The sequence below is a fragment of the Zonotrichia leucophrys genome, chromosome 3 (genome assembly GCF_028769735.1).
Source record: "Zonotrichia leucophrys gambelii isolate GWCS_2022_RI chromosome 3, RI_Zleu_2.0, whole genome shotgun sequence".
NCBI classification, from domain to species: Eukaryota; Metazoa; Chordata; class Aves; order Passeriformes; family Passerellidae; genus Zonotrichia; species Zonotrichia leucophrys.
The window spans coordinates 6543725-6563302 of NC_088172.1; the positions used below are offsets into that span (position 1 = coordinate 6543725).

Here is a 19578-nt window from a genome sequence, read left to right on the forward strand (position 1 = left end):
GGAACTGTTAGTTGCTCCAGTATAGTAACAGTCTAGCTGGTGGTAATAACTTGTGTTAGTTCTAGAACAGCAATGAAATGGAATTTTGCCTTCTATATATCCCAGACTATTAGACTAGAGATTATGCAAAAATGTTTTGTGGAGCATTAATATTGTATCCTTCTTTCTTTCCTCAGTTGAATCTGGCTTCTCAGTCTGTGTTAGAGGGGCTTAATGCATGCTTTGACCACAGAGCTGAGATTTATGTTCCAGAACTGGGAATGAATTTTCATGTACAGCACAAGACGACAAAGATTTTTGGATGCCAGAATCCGTACAGACAAGGAGGTGGAAGGAAGGGTCTCCCCAAGTCCTTTCTTAATAGATTTACACAGGCAAGCTTATTTGTTTGGTTTCAAGTACATCATGATCCTGTCTTACAGGTTTCTGATAAAAACACTCTGAATTCTCTTGATTTTACAGGTGTATGTTGATCCACTGTCAGCAGAAGATATGAAATTTATTGGGAATACATTGTTTCCTGCTATTGATAAAACCATTATTGCTAAAATGGTTGCTTTCAATAACAAGGTAAACATATTTTAATTTCTTTTCTGTAGAAGTAGGCAGAATGCAGTAAGTAGAAAAAAATTAAGTATAATGTTTTATTTCCAAGCATTTTTATAGAGAAGTTTGTGGGTAAAAAAAGAGGGATGGAAATATATGCAGAGGAAAGTAAAGAACACCACTAAATCTGATTTCTTGTACCATGACAATCAGATGCCTTGTTGATATTTGATGAGGCACTGTTTTTTCACAGAAGATAAAACATTCATACACAGGAGAAAATAATATTCTGTGACCTTAGGTAAAATCTCTTCTGTCAGCATCTTACTGCATATTCATTTAAGAGTGCAACAGTAAACTGCAAAATTGGGCTGTGTGTTAAGAGAAACAGTAAGAGACAAGCTAAATCAAGCTTTAGTTCCTAGCATATCTTCATCAAAGTAAATTCAGCCTGCTCTTTCAGTTGTCTTTGTCTTGTCAGCAGTGCCAAAGGCAGAAGTTCAATCAACATTAAGAAAAATATTTGAAGACCAGCTTGTGGATGGAATAAATGATTTTTTTTTCAATTACTACCAATTTTTTTCAGATTGAAAAAGAAGTAATGGCTGAAAAAAAGTGGGGACAGAAAGGAGGACCCTGGGAGTTCAACTTACGTGATCTTTTCCGCTGGTGCCAGCTTATGCTTGTTGACCAGTCACCAGGATGTTATGATCCAGGCCAGCATGTGTTTTTAGTATATGGAGAAAGAATGAGAACCAGAGAAGACAAAGAAAAGGTGGGCCATTGTTCTCCTTCCTTTCTCTTCAGATGCTCAGGATATGTTTATAGAAATCCAAGTTTCAGTCTCCACTTTGAAGATTCCTTGCAATTCATTCATGGACACTTATCTCTTAAAATTAAAAATAGGTTTGTTTGGAGTTTTGGGGTTTGCCACAGATACTTTCTCCCCTTGCCATTTGAAATATCAATTTAATTAGTATAAAAGCAGATAGCTGATGTAAATAAAGGCAAGCAGAATAACAAAGGACTTAAATTAAAACACATCATATTCTTGTGTGATTCTGTATTAAATAATGTTTGCTACCTACTTATTCCTCTCTTGCTTAGAAATCCTGTGCTTTTGTTTCATTTCACACCATTGAAATGGTATTAAACTGGAAAGTCAGATTGTGAAACTGAAGTTACTGGTTGTATGTGACTGGCTATTTTGTCATGGCTTTACTGTCCCCTGCCTGTAACATTGTCATATTTTTCTGTGTTACCAAAGAAAGAACTTATTTATGAAGTAAATTCTATCCCACTACTTTGTTAAAGAGAAACATTGCTTACAGTATTTCAAGTCTCAGGAAACCATGATTAATGAAAGGGTTGCTGTGGGCAGCTCACACTCACATTGCTTGCTGCACTTTGAGTTAAATGAGCTTGTAATTTACAGTGTTAAGTTACTGTCATACAGTTGTGGAGCTGAGAGGAAAAGATACTTCAGGTGTAAACCTTTAGAAGTGAATCTTTGGAACAGTGGATAACTTGAACTCATAAGTCTCTTTCTGCTGTTTTAACTTTTCTAGGTTATTTCTGTGTACAGAGACATTTTTGGCCAGGAGGCCAGTGTGTATACAGGAACCAGGGAGTTTCACATCAATCCATATAATGTTCAGGTAAACTGTTGACAAGGGATTTTGTGATGGGATAGGGAAGGAAACAACTTGCTGAGCTAAACTCCATTTGCCTGTCTGTCGTCCCTTTCAGATCGGTTATTCAGTTCTTTCTCGTGGCAACTACATTCCTCATTCTGGCAGAACTCTCTCACTCCTGCATCATTCACTGCAGTCCCTGGAGTCTATAATGAAGTGTGTGCACATGAGCTGGATGGTGATCCTGGTGGGCCCAGCAGCTGTTGGCAAAACCAGTCTGGTGGAGCTGTTGGCCCATCTCACTGGCCATCGGCTGAAGATCATGGCGATGAACAGCGCGATGGATACAACTGAGCTCCTGGGTGGATTTGAGCAGGTAAATACCATTCTGGTAATGTGGCAGAATTTCTCCTTCCTGCCAGTCTGCTGTGAGCTTACTGTTTGTAAATGGAGCCCTGGCAGCACGGTGTTCTGCATGAGCTGACTCCCTACTGGCCTGTGTGCAGGTTGATATCAACAGGCCGTGGCAGCGCCTCTTGGCGAAGGTGGAGGGTGCTGTGAGCACACTCGTACGGGACAGTCTGCTCCTGGCAGAGCTCTGTGCAGATGATGCTGAACTCGTGCTGCGTGCTTGGAGCAATTTCATCCTGAATTACAAACCCAAATCTCTGGGGGAAGGAGGTGGAAGTGTTACAGCTGAATTAGTGAGCAAACTGGAGGGAATACTTGTACTTATCCAGCGACTAAACAACAAAATAAATTCTTACACAAAGGCAGGTATGTATATTGGCTTTCCTTCTTGTTTCTTTTTTTTAATCATTGTGTAAAATAAGGCATCAATACTCATCAAATTTCATCTAATGAGGGAGAAGGGATGCATAAAAGTACCTGTTTAGGGAGTACAATCTCTTTTTTATTTCTTTGTGCTTGCAAACCTTTTCTGTTCACATGGCTTTTGCCTATGGGAAGCTTCTGAAGAGCTGGAGCCTCTGGTCTTATGTTCCCCTAAAAAGTAGGAAGCATATATGTTTATTAACAAAATAACTACTAGTTTTCCTGAATGGTGCTGGAAGCTACTTCATTAATGTAAGTCTCAGTGTAAGATGTATTTCCTTTCAGAGTTTGCTCACCTGGTAGAAGAGTTCCGGCGTTTCAAGCTGCAGCAGGCTCAGGCTGCTGACTGCAACAGCCATGGCACTTTTGAGTGGGTAGATGGGATGTTGGTTCAGGCCCTGCAATCTGGAGACTGGCTCCTAATGGACAACGTTAATTTCTGCAAGTAAGAGATTTTACTGGCCTTGTTTCATTCAAGCCTTTGACTTCCCTGATTGACTTTGCCTCTTACTGAGTGGTTCACGACTGAATATTGTGCATTTGATAATACAAAGAAGCAATAACTTAGATTTTTCTGGAGGAGTATCTTCCTTCTCAGACAGCTTAGTGCTTGACAGTTTTTCTTTTACCTTGTAGAGTAATGAACTGCTTGGGTTTTGCTTAAGATTGGTACCATTTTGATTTCAGATCAGAAAGGGATCAAATTGGTACCTTTTAATGACGACTTGAATTTGTTTTGAATGTAGCCCTTCTGTGCTGGACCGCTTGAATGCTTTGCTTGAGCCAGGAGGTGTTCTGACCATGAGTGAGAGAGGTGTCATAGATGGCACAATTCCTACAATAGCTCCTCATCCAAACTTCAGGTACTTATTTCTGCTTTGTGTTTCTCCTTTTTTTATTTCTCTTTATCAAATAGCAGGTTTAGCATAGAAATGTTGTTAGTGAGCCAGTCTTCTGATATTTTGAATGCTGTTCAGCTTGCCAGGCAGTGCAGTGACACTCTCCAGCAGAGAAGAAAACTGCACTGTGGTGAGCATATAAAAGCTTAAGAGGCTTTGCTTTATACCCCTGTAGCAACATGAACTATTACACAAGAAAATTCATAGCAGTGTGCCTCTGCCTTGATTTTGCATTTCTAGTTTAGGACTCCGGCACTTCTCTGTTTCACTGTGATGAAATTGAGGATGCATTTGAGGATGGTGAAGTCTTGAGATATGCTGGTTTTGAAAGCTGGTATATGGGCATAATAATTTTCTTCCCAGCCTTTTCCATCCCATATATAAATTTGAGTTTCCTGCAGTGACAGGACTTAGAAAAAACCCAACAAACCACCCAAATAGACAGTCTGTTCTCTCAGATCTGAAGTAATCTCTGGGGAAGATGGAAGGAGAATGTAACAGGATTCTATATCGTTCCTACCTATTACAAATTCATGACAAGGATATTGGGACTGATACCCTCTGGTTCCTCTGACTTGGAAACATTCTTGACTTTTCAGAAACCTGTTTCCACTACATTGTATCTCAGAAGTACTTTTTCCTCCTTGCTTTTAAGAGGTGTCTATTGATAGTAATAACTACTTGAATGTTGGATACTTTGGTTTTTAAATAGCACAGATTTATTTGAAGCTGTTGCTAAGCCTTTTAAAAATCTTCATAGCTCGGAGGCACAGTCTAATTTTTCTTTGTAAGTGGACAAATGATAAAACAGACATAATTCAGATAATAAGTTAGAAGTCATGCAGAATATCTATGTCTAATTGTAAAGTATAACTCTTCATACAGATTTCTCATTTAAATTCAGTAGCTGTCCCTGGTTTCTAGATACCGTGTTCCCATTTTTATGAAGGTGAATTTACTTTATGGAGAAGCAGATTTGGTAGTTCCAGAATGATAGTTTAAGGACCTAAGTTACATCTTAAGAATTTAAGGCAGTTGAAATGGATGATTGTTGTAGGCTGCTTCCAACTTGAGTTATTCTTTTCTAATATCCAACAGGCTCTTCCTTTCTATGGATCCAGTGCATGGGGAAATATCCAGAGCCATGCGGAATCGTGGGATTGAAATTTACATTCCTGGGGAGAATGATGGAAATATATTGGACAGTCTGGATTTGAAGTTACTCCTGCATGGTTTGGGTTTAGTTGGAGACAGTGTCTGTGATGCACTTCTGGCTGTGCATTCAGAAACCAAGGAAGCAATAGCAGGTAAAAAAAGTCTGTTCACTATTCTTTAGCAACATGGGCTCATTATGTATATCTGGATGAAGTCTTTAGTATTAAACCCTGGTTATTTTGTGGTGTTATGTGCTGATATAAGTAAGTGCATAAAACTATAATCAGGTACTTTTGGATTGGTTTTTTTGCATTCCCAGGAAGAGGCCCAAGTCATGGAAACGTGGCAGCTACTGTGCTTTGTAAAGAGACCTCAGACACTGGCACATTGTCCCTTGCTATTGGGAAGCCAGTGTATTCAAAGTGAAAATGAGCAAAATAGAGGGTTTGCACAAGTTGCATTTTGCAGCTGAACTTCCTGTCTGATGTCTTCTTTTGAGCTGGTTGTCTGTTATTTACAGTCTTGTCATATTTTCTTATCAGCCTTGGGAAGAATCCATTCAGCTTTCAGGTCAATAGGATATACTTGTTTTGTATCATGACACCTGAAGTGGTGTTTGTCACATTAAAGGGCTGACAGTTGCTGAACATTTGAATCACTCTAATTGCTGTGTATCTTTCAGGTTCTGTGTCGTCTTTGTCACCTTTGCTTCAGGCTGCTGTATTAATTGTGCAACAAATACAGAGAGGCTTTGGATTAGCAAAGTCTTTTTACAGAGCCTGTTGGGAAGTTTATGGCCGCTCACAACAACTGCAGATTAACCAAAAGGTAAAAATCCTGTATTTGAAAGCTTTTCTTAGATCATCTAGATAGATGAAAAATGTAACTTCATGAGGCTAGTGTTTGAGATCCTCTGTTTCTTAAATGCCTGAGACAGAGACTGATGAAGGTGGTGCTCTTGGAGAGATGACCCAAACAGTATCCTGTTTGGACTCTGAGGCTTGTAGTTAGTGACAGCTTCAGCTGAGACTTTGTGATATTCACACTGATGCATCTGTAACCTGTAACACCGTGCACACTCATCTGTAGACACATTCACTTCCTCTTTGGAACTGCACAGTGTGTTATTTCACTTCTGGTAGGAATGTGTTGGTACTTTCATTGTGTACACTATATAGCATTTGTAGAAGATTTGGTGTCTAGTAATTTCATAATACATACATGTAATTAAAGAGTTTCCTGAGGTTTGGTGCTTGAATACATGCTACATGTTTGAATGTGACTCTAAACTGCTTTTTGGTTGTTTGTTGTAGCTTGTGTTAGAATTGGTTACGAGGCATGCTTCCTCTCTGGCTTCCCCTGACACGTGGGGTGAGTCCTTGCTGGCAGTGGGATTGTGGCCAGACTCCCTGCCTTCGGGTCTGTTTGCAGCTGAGGACTCACTCCTTTCCACAGTCCAGAGTGATGGCCAGGTCCTCATGTATTGTCTGCATAGACTAAACCTCAGAAACTGCAGGTAGGCAGGAAACTTTTTTTTTGGTCTGGTAAAAGAGAAACAATATATGTGAACTATTGATGGCATGTCATTGTTTATTGCAAAATCCTATCTTCATGATGTTGTTCAGGTAGAGATTGTGATAGTCATACTCTGTGTTCCTGTTACCTTAACCTTGCATACAACCACTGCAAATGAAAGTTCAGTTACTTACTGCTTTATTCTTAAGTCTTCCAGATACATTCAAAATACTTGACTTTTTAATCTTCAGTAAGTGCTTTTGACTCATTTTGAGAGTTGTTTAGCAGAAAATGTGAATGCAAACACTGGGTTTAGTAGATAATAAGAGCCCCAAAATTTCTCCCTTCAGTTTCCTTCGAAGCTTTCAAAAACCTGAGCATTGAACTAGTTTAAAGTACACTAATGATTCTCTGGATTTCCAGTTTTCATGTAATTGATTGCTCATCAGTAATTTTAGGTCCAGTAGCTTCAGGTAAAACCACAAATTTCCTTCTTCAGACAGAGCTGTCTGAAAGAAGCAGAGGCCCCCATGCAGGAGGTATATAAAAGAATTTTCTAATGATTTCTTGTGCAATATAGCTGTTAGTTTCTACAACACTGGTGCAAGAACTTTGTTTCTGCCTTCTTTGCTTAATAACCTCCTCTGGACTATAGGTATACAGGTAGGTACTATGGGTTGCTTCCAGTGAAACAAGTGTGGAAGCTTGTAGTAAGATAAAAAGTTGGAATTGTAAACTCTTAGCAATATGCTATGTTGTTTGCTATTTTTGTTCGGTTTTGTTGTTTATTTTTTACTCAATGACACTTTTTTTCCTATCTGTCTTTTTAAATTTAACTTTGCATAACATTCTGGTGCACAAATCAATTAGAATTTCTCCGTGAAATTCTGTGCATATTCTCTTGAGATAGTGGATGAATTTTTGGCAGCAGTGAGCTCCTAATAGTAGAAATTGCCAACTGATTTGAAGTTGGAAACTGGTTTTAAAGCTAAATGATGGAGGAAAGATCATTGCATTGCTACACTGATGCCTAAAGATGGTTGCATAGCTTGACCTGCAAAATATATTTTTTCTTGGATCTGGCAGTTCAAGCCCTTGATTGCTGGACTTGTTTGTGTTTCAGGACATTACCAGTGACTCTGCAAGATCTTGAGAAAGTTCTGCATTCCACTAATCCTGAGAATCTCAAGTTCAATGCTGTTGAGATAGATGCAAACTGGATGGACGAAATGGAAGTTCTCCAGGCTTCAGTGAAATTGTTCACAGAAAAGGCAACCAATCAAGACTGGAAGTTAAGAGTTAAATGGCTTAACTCCTTAGCCAAAAATCTGCCACAGGTGCTTGGTATGTAATCATTTAACTCTGCTTTGTCTGAGGGCTGAGTTGTTAGGTATACTATGGAAAAATTCAGACCTTTCCAATTTATGGGTTATGAATACTCTCAACTATCCACACCAATTCAAGGGCATGGAGGCTCCAGGGAGGGACAGAAACAGGTTGTGCATGTTAGGGAAGTAAGGAGATTTGAGCTAAGCATTATTCTTTATTATTCAGCCATGTGTTTAACTTGTGCCACTTCTGAATTAGTTACTTTTGGATAGGTTTTTCATCTGTGTAAGCAAATATGCCTTTTCACGATTTCTTTTAGTGATAGTGAAAGCAGGCTAATGCCTTCTGTGTTCTGGTGTTAAAATACAAATGCTTGGAAAGCCAGGAAACTGCAGAACTGAGATTTCCTGAAGAGCATTCAGGATAATAGCTGAGATAATCTATTCACTTAATTACAGAATTAATCACATTAAACTCATGGAGCATTTAGGTAGCCATTAGTCCAAATAATTCACACATTCAGCTTTCTTCTGTAGTCTGAAATCTCAGATATGCTGTCCCTATATTAATTGCTTCCTCTTTATTTTGCCATTTTTTCAGGCAAGTAGGTCTATAAAGTAGAAAAATATGTAAAAAATTAATGAAAAATGTGCTTTTTTTCCTATTGTAAAGAAAATACACACACCCCCCTCAAAAAAAAAAAAAACAGTAGAAGTATTGAGAGAAAGATTTGAAGGTAGAAATTCATGGATTTTCACAAACCATATTTTACTAGCATACATGTAGTATCACTAGTTCAGCTAGAACTCCTTATAAGATTTATGTCTTCAGCTGTGACATTCTGGTGCTTTTAAATCTGGTGCTTTTAAATTTAAATCCTTTGGAGCCAATACAAAATATGACCAACCAGCATATCCAAAGTGGATGCACAGATTTGTTTCAGTCTGCTTGTGCTGGCTCAGTTGAAGTTATTTTTTTATTTGTACTAAACACTCTTTTATCCCCATGTTCTCCCCTCTTCACCTGCAGATTCAGTGAGGATTCAGCTGGAAGCAGGTGCTGTAGCCCTTGGTTGTTTTTATGCCAGTCCCCTCTCATCTGGAGTCAGTAACATGATCAAGTTGCTACAGCCAACTATGACAGGTATTGAAAAAGATGGATGTAAGACATTGCTTCCTTTATTTATTCTGTGAACACACTGCAACCTTCTTAGGAAGTGTATGTAGCAAAGCAAAGGCTCAATTCCAAACACATGTTGCCTTCGTCATTAAAGAAAGTACAACAAAGAAAACAAACAAACAAAAAAAGAAATTACAACAAACACAAGCATTCTTGCTGTCTAGAACAGCAAATACGGCATTAAATGCATCCATACTCTATTCAAGTTAGAGATGAGTGCTCTGCCCATGAGTCCTGGCTGTGTATCTGTGACTCAGATGTATTCCTACAGCTCAGAGTGATGTTCTGAAGTGTGATTCAAATATTCACTGCATTTCTGACTTGATAGATTAGGCACCCTGTTCTTTTTCTCCTCAGGATTTGTGTTAGCCCATCTGAAACCCATGGCTTGGCCTGTAATTTTCCCTTGGTGTTTTGTGGGGAGCTCAGACCTGTGGCTTCTTTTCTGAGCTTGTTAGGTGCATGAAAGCTGCATCCAGTGACACTGGGCCTTTTAGGGATGGTCCTGGGTGTCTTGCCTGGACTGTGAGCCAGACTTGAGTTTCTAAACTCTAATCCCTGTTTAATTTATTGTCACTGTTCTGTTTTACAGAACCTGCAGTCAGCTTTAGTGCTTTTCTGTTTGGATATCTGGAGTGGGAGAGTTTGACTGCCTTCCTCCTAGGCTGCTTCTTTCTTTCCATAATGTTCTTGCATAGGCAGGGGGACCAAGAAGAGAACTGAGTGATGTTTCACTGCTGTCCTGTCTTGTCTGCCTTTCCAGATGAACATGTGATGCCTCTGGATCCAAGATGGAATATGCAGTTTTTGGAGATCATTAGAAATTCGATGAACTTTGATACAGAAATGGAACGCACAGATCAGCTTCTTACGCTATTGAAGTCTGCAGCAAATCGGTGGGTTACAAAAAAACCTTGTAAAGAGTGCCCAGTGCCTGTAACCAGTGCTGAGTAAACACTTGAGATGTCTGCCAAGTGTGATTTTAGGTTTTGATAGACGTGGTCTAAAATATCAAGCAGAGGTTTTTGTACAGGTATTTAAATTCTTTGCTTCTGTTTTCTGTAGATGCTAAACACAATCACTTAAAATAGGAGCAGAGCTCCCAGCATTCCATACAGGCTGCAGTATTTCAAGGAAAAATCAGAACTGTGGGATAAAGCGTTAAAGGGACAGAAGCAGTAGTGTGTGAGATCTCTGACAAAACTTAATTATCCTGCTTTTGTTTTCCTAATAACATTAAAAAGTTTTTCCTAATAACATTAAAAAGTGCACAGATTTTGAAGTTAAAGTGTAAGAAAGCAGCTGCTCACATATCCTACAGGATGTGGTGTTGCATCTGTTTAGCAGCTCACTGGTTTTTCCTTCCTGGTGAAGTCAGGAATCTGCTCCTTGTGAAACTTGCTTCTACAGAAACAATATTCAAGCAATTAGTTGTGTTACACCTCATGCTTCTTCCATAATACACTGACTATATTATGTCACTTTGCAGTTCAAATGCCATGTTGTAATTCACCATTCTCATAAGGCCAAGGTTTAAAACACTTGGATTGATAACAGCTTTATTTTTACTTCAGGGCAGTGTTGTTTCTTGACCGAGAAAAGAGAAGTTACCTTGAGAAGAGTTTGATTGCCAGCAAGAAGCCAAGAAACAGTGCCTTAAGAATGTCTCTAGATTTCCACAAAAGTGGGTTGATTTTTGCTGTTCCTTTTGGTTCTGTAGTCAATTTGAAATATGGTTCATTTGCATTGTTATGAAATGTGTACTTTAAAACATGGTGTGCAAAAAAAGAATATGTGAATGTAAAGCAGTCAAATGAGGACTAGTGTGGTATGTAACACATTATTCCTAAATTAGATATACCTAAGATATCTATTTATGTCCTGCCTCTATGAGGTAATCAGTAGTATGATTTTTCTCTTAATTAACCGAACTTAAGAATAACAGTGGAGAGAAACTGGAATAGTCTTCTGTCTTTAGCTAACAAGAATAACCAAATTCTTCAGATGTGTTTTTGTTTTATGTACGTAGGTAGTTTTACTTCTAAAACAAAGGGTAAAATTTAGTGATGTAGTGTGCTGCATAGAAGCAATTGATCAAGGAATCCCTCATGATGGGTTTTTTAATATATGTATAAAATGCATAGAGGTAACAGAATTGTGAAAATAATGAAGGGCTACTTTTATTGCTTCATTTCTTGGATCTTTTCAGGTTGTGGTTTATTTCTCAATCTTAGAGAGGTTCTAGTGATCAGAAATTGATCCACATGTGTCAGGTGATGTAGCTGGAAGATTCAGTCTCTGCCTTTCTTTTCCTCTTCCCCAAACCTCAGATCCAGGGAGTTACAACTGTCTTCCTCATGTAGTCGTGGTCAACCTTGCTGCTTTCTTTGAACTTTGGGATGCATTTGTACTTCACTGGGTGAAGTCTACTCAGGTGGCCTTAAGTGATGATGACACACGTGATGTGAGTAGACTTTGCACAGTACATTTATGGGAATTAGGTGAAATGAGATTGTGTGCAGAACGCTATTTTAGTTTCAGGGGCCATGAAATTAAGTGCAGTGCTTCTGTTTGTATTCAGAATATACCTAACAGTAGGCAAAAAATCATGGTTTTTTCAGTGGCTGTATTTGTGCCCTCTAATACTTAGGATGGCATGAAGTGTGCTGTAGAAGTACCTATTTCTGTCCACTGATGATAAACAGAGTAACCATTTCTATCTGTGATAAGAATGTGTGAACCTAGACAGCTGACATGCAGGTCACAGGGGTGGTTCACTTCTCCCTTTCCCTTTAATTTTGCTGAAATCTTGACATTGTGGACTTGGTGCAGGGATTGGTTGGTTTTGGCTGCTGTAGTTCCCCTTGCTGGTATGGTGTTTTTAGAGAGCCTGTAGTTGAGTCCTGGTTGTGTAGCACTAAATACAAAACGCTGTGGGACTGTGAAGTTAACACAAGTGAAGGTGGTGTTGCTTTTTCTCCTGCTTTGAAGTGAGCAGTGTTGTGTGAGCTGTGGCAGGGGTAACTCTGTGCCCCCTTGGCTGGTTCCAGGTGTTGTGCTGCTCGCTGTGGCGGGACCGGCTCTGGGCCGTCTCCGACTCTGTCACCGTGGATGCGCCAGGGTTGTCACTCCTGGCTCTGCACTGGCACTGGGTCATGAAACACCTCATTGACAGGATTCCTCAGATGCTTATTGGGTCAGACCAGAACAAGTGAGTGGCTTTGTTTGGTGGCTTTTGATTTCTGTTAAATAGCTGTATAATTACTCTTTTCTGTAGTGTTATAGCTGCTAAGCATTGTTTAGATTAGTGTCCCAAGTTATGTTCCATTAGTGATGCAAATGACATTGTTTGTTTTTAAAATCTGTGTTTCCTAGCACTGTGCTTCTGCTTGCTCAAATGATCATCTAGAATTTTTACCCCGTTAGTAAAAGAATACTTATACATCCTTATACATCCTTTTGCCTGTTTCTCAAATTTCTGTTAACTGTGGACTTTTTTTCCTCCCATCTGTCTCTCCCTTTATTTTTCCCTCTACAAGGATTTCCAGGGAAATTCAATCCATTTCACAGCAGATTCAGAACTGCTTGGTCAATCCTGCTGGTAATTCAGCCAATATGAAGATACTACAGAAGTCTCTAGGAAGACCCCTTCCTTTTAAGGTATCAATATTATGTTTGCAAAGGATTTGTAGTTCCAGCAATACAGAACTTGCTTTTCAGGACAGAGAAAACACAATTCTTTCCTATTTTTAATATTGATTAAAAAGAAAATTTCAGCACATGTTAATGTATATATCTTCTGAGAAATATATCAGTTATCCAGATACAGCATTTCTGCTATTATGCTGTGTATAGAAAATATTTACTTAATAGAAAGAGGTACCTAAGCATAAAAATATTACTCTTTGCTGTGTTTTGGAGGCTTGTGAATAACAATATGCCACTTGCTGATTTAGTGAACATAGGTGTATTTAGAACAGCCTGTGCACTTCCTTTTATACAGCACAGGATGGGGCTGCCTTATGACTTCCCAAAACAAGGCTTCTTCAATTTGACAGTTTTGGAGTTTGCTCTTCATATATTTCAGAATTTGTTGTAATTCAATTAAAAAAAAAATTGCAATAATTTTTCTAAAGAATACAAGTCCCTGTTTAAAAGGAGTGTACAAGTAGTCATGTGCAGTTGTGTTGGTCACTAGTGCTTAGACCTGGGTTTTTATGACCTTTTCTCTTAAGAATACTGAGCTATCAAAAAATGCACATAGTTACTTTATGAGACTGAAAAACATTCAGTGCTTACTAAGGATTTGGAAAGATCCAAATGTATCTAATATATCTAAGCCTCCAAATGTACTTAAATTGCAGGTGTAAACTATAATTTCTTGTAAGTGACTGTAATTCCTGGTATTTTTTTAGTATTTTGTGTATTTATTGCCCTTGATTTAGGTAAATTGCCCAGTTGAAGTACTATTTGTCTGCATTATCTATGTAGGTTCTTCATGAAGGGGAAAAAGCCCTAACTTGACAAGGAGGAATTGTAGCCACCTGTTTCAATTTCTATCTTCTTGCTGTATTGAGTCAGGCTACTAAAAGATGATTTTTAGGCTGTTGTTGCAGGCTGTTTATGTATACTTAGACTTTAGTTGTGTGCATGTGAATTTGAAATCTTATTTTTGTCTGCAGTTACAAATCTTGTTTGTTGCTTTGTTAGCACTGCTGAAACAAATTGTCCTTCTTGTGTTTCCAGGATAAACTGGGCATGGAATGCTTTTCTCAGTTAAAAGCTCTCAGCAAACCACTGAACATCCTGGAGCTAAGATTGGCGTGTGGAGACAGTAGATGGCAGGAAAAAATGTGCTGTGTGAAAATTGCTACCACAGGAGTGAAGATGAAGAAAGCATTGCTGCAAGCTGATGGCCTGATAATAAGAGCCAATCATTTAGAAGATGTTAGTCTGGGTAGGTAACACTTGTGAAGAGCCCAGCAGGATGATTTCTGCCATCTCCATTCTTTTGTACACTGATGGAAAGGATATTAAACGTTCACTGACAAGAAACATAGTATGCACATTTATGTGCCTCTTTTATTCTGTCAAACAGGTCAGCTACAGCTGTTTTTGAAAGCTGTGCATTCACAGCTGAAAGCAGAAGGAGTCAAATACAGTTATTCAGAAGAAAGGCTTCCTGAAGACGCCATTTCCAACCAGTTAGACCCTGCCCTGCTAGGCCAGCTCTGCAGTCAGGTTCAGCTGTGGCCTGCAATGGAATACATGGGGATGCTCTGGCAGTACAAACTAACAGCAGATTATGTGGCCAAGGCTTGTGCAAGAAGGTAAGAAAAAGTTTGGAGAAAGAACTCTCCTGTATTCCTTTCATGATATTCCAAATCCCTAGCTAGAAGCTGTAACTTTGGTGCTTTACATGTGCATATAAACCTGTGTGTTTGTAATTGATATACATCTGTGTGTATGTGCATATATATCTATGCAGCACACAAATATATGTGTATCAGGAATCAACAGAAGGTGTTTATACTGTACTGCTGGGGACTACTGCAGAAAAACTGAATTAGACCTGCAGATGAAGGAAGTAGACTAACATGCATGCTTCCTTTTGTGTAGACTATACACACATAGAATCATAGTTTGAATTAACATTATTCATTTAAGAAGTGTTAGTGTTGTTTTAAGGGGCCAAGTGTATTTATTTTTAGTCTGGTTTACCATTCCTGAAAAAAAAGCTATTCATTTATGGATTTCAGTGAAAGTAATTTTTTATGTAATGAGACTCCTAGAACCACGGGTTCACTCTTGAATTCAGCAAAGTTCTGACTTTTCACAAAAGCTGTAAAGCTAGAAAATGGTTTGTCCCCAAACCATTGTCCCCAAACATTTTGTATGTTTTGCTCAACATGGAGCTTCTAGCTAGAGATTACATTTTCCTCCCTTTTTCTTGTGTTTAGATTTTGTTAGAAGTATTTAAGTGTTTTGAGTATTATTTGAGTGCTTGTTCTTCTCTAACATTTGGAACTCTGTCATTTTAACCTTTTGGTGACTTTGCTTGCCATTCTTAATTTGTTTTACTATCCTAGTGTTGGAACTCTGATGGTTTGTATTCCAACATCCAAGTGATTGCTTTCATGTGCCTTGCTTAAGCACTGCTTAGGTTATATTTTTTTTTACCTGCTACAGGAAGAACTGCAGTCAAGACTTTAGCATCTGTTCAGATGTAGCTCAGTTCATAGCTTTTTCTCTGAAGCTGACACCAGCTGCTTCTCACCAGCTCTCTGGACTGTGGCACTTGTTACACCTGAATGAAGTAAGAACAAATTTTATTTTAATTTAATCAGATCTTTAGTTTAATTAATCTTCCTGAAATTTTCAAAGGTTCTTCAAAACATGTATATAACTGAGATTTTTGACATGCACTTTTTCTGTCTGCCTCACAAAAGCTGTTCCTTCTTTTAACGAGAAAGATTATTAACTGCAAGCATTGAGAAAATGCAATTAAAACACAATTTTGAAAGATAAAATACAACAAAATCTAAAATAAAATAGTTTTGTATTATTTTGTTTGGTAATATTGTTCCATACATCCATCTGTGACCTAATGGGAAATTGTTTGGATGTCAGGGGCCAGCCTGGTTGTATCTATATATTCAAAGTAATTCTATGCCGAAAAATGATTTCCTCTATTCTCATGCCTCTAAAATTTTTTAGTTCTGTTGCAAATCAAACAGACTGATAAAGCTACTTTATACATTTTTCTGTAGAACATTTAATAACTCTGCTTAATATTTATGATACAGTGGTTGTGTTCCCACAAAGCACAGTAAAACACAAGTTCACCTTAAATGCTTCAGAGCAGAGTATTGGATGGCTTTACCTGTTTCATGCCTCTGCATCCTTGTGTATTGTAACAAAAGGTTGCACAGTCATGGACTACAGGCTGTATTCTAACAACTTACTCTGTGAACAGGCTGCATATTTCACAGACAGGAGGCAGGGCTGACCTCAGGAAGTTTACTCTTCATTGAGGAGATGCAAGCAAATGCTATGTGAATTTGAAAGGATCTTGGAGAGTATCTTGTGCTATCCCTGCTGAAAAACAGAATCATACTTTCTTTGTATGTGTGTGCTTAATTCTCTTCTGCTCCCTGTACATTATTCTCACCTTTAGGTTTTTGTTTCTCCTTAGATCTCCCCTGAAGAAATGTCTCTTCTGTCATCTCAGCTAGTTAATGCTGTGTTAGCATCCTTTTGGAGCAGTACTTTCACCACAGACCCAGATTACTGGTTGACTTGGAGGCCACTGCCTGCGGCAGAGGAAAACAACTTCTCTAAATCCCATGTGAACCATTCTATGAAGGTTTGTCTCTTCTGACCTAATCAAATTCTAGGCTGAATGCTCTTGTTGACTAATTCAAGTTTTCTAAAGCAATATTGTAAGTTGTAGCACAGTCAGAGCAAGTTGAACCTGAATGATCTAACTCTTAATCTCTTGATTCAGGGCCCAGGCATTTTGACCCGAGCTGTTTTCTCAAAGTGCTTCTTTGAAATTCTAACTAGCAGCAGCAAGACAAGCCAGTGGGATGTGAGTGGGCTTCCTGTCTTGTCATCATCCCATGTAACACTGGGAGAATGGATGGAGAGAGCACAGCAGCTTCACAAAGTCAGCACAGCGCTGTGGACCAACCTGGCTGTCTCTTCAATAGCAGATTTTAGGTATTAAGACCTCTCTTCCACGTATCTGTTGTTTAAATCAAGCCTGTTACAGAAGGTTGCTTACTGTGTGTAAATGTTTTCTCATTCCTTTTTCTCCAGACACACAGATGCTAGACTGCAAGGAATAATGCTAGGCAGACTGCTCTCTGCCCTGGTAGATCTGATTCCAGTGGATCTGCAAGAAGAATTTTTGGAGTGCTGTGAGAAGCTCTACCTCAAGGATCCTGTTGCATATGAGTACCTTCTCAAGATACTTGAAAGCATCACTGATCAGGAATTACTTCCTAAAGAATTCCTGTTCCTTCTGCTCACTTGCTTGCATCAGTTCTATGGGGAAGGGCTTCAGGAGTTACCAGAGACAGCTTGGCGAGGAAGCCTCTGGGTGAACATTGGCTTGGTGCAGATCCAGATGTGGATTCCACAGACCAGGTTTGATCCAGCTGTTAAAAGAGAATACAAGCTCAAGTACTCAAAAGAAGAGGTGAGTATGAAGCCAAGTTGGCTTTTACCTTTGTTATGCATAAAATCAATGCAGAGGAGTTTGGCTTGGTCATGATTTTTAAACTGTACAGTTAGAACTTCTAATGTCCAAGAAGTTGATGTACCTCCTTGGTTACTAAAATAAGAACAGCTGTGAAAGGCTTATTCTTTCCTTTGTAGTTATACCAGCTGGAGTGTGAATGGAAAACACATGATTTTTCATGTCAGCTGCATACAGGAAAAAGTATTGAAGATGAAACAGTCAGCAACTATGTTCATCCCCATATCAGGTAATACCCAGGCACTGAACCTCTCTTTGAGAGTGGTCGTGTCATCTTTGTGTGCTCAGGCTCTGAAGCTTTACAATTTTTCTTTCCTTCTGTAGAAACTAGAGTTGCTGGTTTTAAAGTATCAATGTACTTGTTGAGGTGGTAGAGAAGAAGCAGCTGTGCTCCTTACTTGCAGTAAGGAATTGTCTGTACACTTTGTACTGCTGAGAATAGAACAATTAAAGCAGTAGCCATCATATATTGATGAGTTGAAACCATGCCCAGAAATAAAAACAGTGCCATACATTTAAATTACAGTACTTTCCTTAAAATGTGACAATATTGTCAATCAGTTGAAGGGAGATGAATTATCTATCACTGTAATTTCTCAAGGCCATTATATGTGCCAGTGCTATTTTGCAAAGTTCTTCAGCTGATATTACTGGGGAAAAAATCTACATATGTGTATTTTAGCAATAGCCTTTGCCTGTGTTGCAGTGGATGAATTAAATTTCTTACCACGCAGAGTAGAATACACTGTTGATATTAGAATCTGTAGCCACTGTTATTTTGTTTGGGGCTTTTTGTAGTTCTTTTTTATCAGAGGAACTTGAGGAAATTTTAAGCCAAGAGAGCTTTCTCCTTTCTGCAGCCTTCCAGAAGTGTTCTGTGTACATGAAGATAAAAACTGTCTATTATTCCTTATTTTCCACTTTCAATAGGAATTTTTTTATTTCATTATTATACATATAGATGCTCTGGTAGTTCCATACTACTGCTTAAAGAGATGATAATAATTGAAAGCAGGTTCTGAATGGCTGAGTTTTACCAATTGCTTGTGGTAATTTTTTTTTTTAATGCTCACAGAGCTGTCAGGTAGCAAGAAAAAAGTACTTAAAGTTTGTTGAAGTGGCAAGGAGAGAAGAAATCTGCATGTGTGGGCTAAATGGCTGTACCTTTTTTTTTCCTCATTTGTTGTTTCACACAAAATAGCAGAGTTTTTTCTGAATATTCTTTTCCCGTGTCTAACTGCTATGTTAGATCTATTTAAACAAGTTCGTATGAAAAATATTCCCATGTGTAAACTGGTCAATGTTATTTTTTAACAACAGGCTGTTGCATGAAAGAATGCAAAGGTTGAAGGAACAAATAAGCAGTCTCTCTAGGAGGAAGGCCTTCAGGCCTGCAGCTCCTCTGTATGATTGCTTGTACCAGGAGGCTCACCAGTACATTAGCAGCATAGCACGCGTTTCCTCGGTCCAAGACCTTCTCGCCCGCCTCCTGCAGTTCCTCCGCGGAGAGAGACCTAAATCACTGCAGGCTGTGCAGAACCTGTTAAATGAAGAGGCATCGTGGCAGCAGTCCCACCATCAGTTCAGGAAACGCCTGGCGGAGGAGTATGCAGCGTTCCCTGATGCCATCGTTCCCCTGCAGGCTGCCATCGTGCAGCTGCAGCACGGCATGCGCTTGGTGGCTTCTGAAGCGAGCGCAGCGCTGCAGAGCTTGGTGTGCCCGGCTGATCTCAGCAACCTCCTCACTTCTCTGCTGGCATTTCCTTCTGTTGGCCGGGCCTTCCCCACTTACTTTGCTCGGGCAGAAATTGTATGCTCAGTGAATTCAGTTGGGGTACTGAATGGGCTTAAAAAGTTCTCTCTGAAGCACTCTGAGGGAGGATCTGAGGGAGCTGAGCAGCCTTCCCCAACTCTGGAGCAGCTCCTGGTGAATGCTTTGTTGCACCTTCGATGCCATGTACTGTCCAGAGGAGAGATGGACCCGAAATCTCTGCAGCTCTTCAGACATTTGTGTCGGGTAAGCTCTGGATGCCCATGGCTGGGAGTCTTGCTCTGAACTTGTCCCCTGTGCAAGACATGGATCTGCAAAAACAGCTCCAGAGGAGGGCCACAGGAATCATCAGGGGACTGGAGCACCCCTCCTGTGAAGAAAGGCTGACAAAGCTGGGGTTGTTCCACTGGGGGAAGACGTGTCTCTGAGGAGACCTTGTTGTGGCTTTTCAGT

At 39.3% G+C, this 19578-nt stretch overlaps 1 protein-coding gene across 2 annotated transcripts in view; it reads left to right on the top strand.

The window, feature by feature from the left end:
- MDN1 (midasin AAA ATPase 1) overlaps positions 1–19578 on the top strand; it is a 93221-nt gene that overhangs the window by 41953 nt on the left and 31690 nt on the right. For both annotated transcript variants that reach the window (XM_064707293.1, XM_064707294.1), the window contains exons 38-63: positions 177–374; positions 463–570; positions 1133–1321; positions 2115–2204; positions 2296–2556; positions 2687–2957; positions 3300–3459; positions 3761–3877; positions 5012–5220; positions 5751–5896; positions 6382–6584; positions 7707–7927; positions 8942–9055; positions 9855–9987; positions 10666–10775; positions 11422–11555; positions 12142–12302; positions 12631–12751; positions 13838–14048; positions 14190–14421; positions 15281–15407; positions 16287–16457; positions 16599–16813; positions 16913–17294; positions 17474–17583; positions 18675–19371. In XM_064707293.1, coding sequence (XP_064563363.1) covers positions 177–374; positions 463–570; positions 1133–1321; positions 2115–2204; positions 2296–2556; positions 2687–2957; positions 3300–3459; positions 3761–3877; positions 5012–5220; positions 5751–5896; positions 6382–6584; positions 7707–7927; positions 8942–9055; positions 9855–9987; positions 10666–10775; positions 11422–11555; positions 12142–12302; positions 12631–12751; positions 13838–14048; positions 14190–14421; positions 15281–15407; positions 16287–16457; positions 16599–16813; positions 16913–17294; positions 17474–17583; positions 18675–19371 — 5091 coding nt within the window. The remainder of the gene's footprint in view (positions 1–176; positions 375–462; positions 571–1132; positions 1322–2114; positions 2205–2295; positions 2557–2686; positions 2958–3299; positions 3460–3760; positions 3878–5011; positions 5221–5750; positions 5897–6381; positions 6585–7706; positions 7928–8941; positions 9056–9854; positions 9988–10665; positions 10776–11421; positions 11556–12141; positions 12303–12630; positions 12752–13837; positions 14049–14189; positions 14422–15280; positions 15408–16286; positions 16458–16598; positions 16814–16912; positions 17295–17473; positions 17584–18674; positions 19372–19578) is intronic.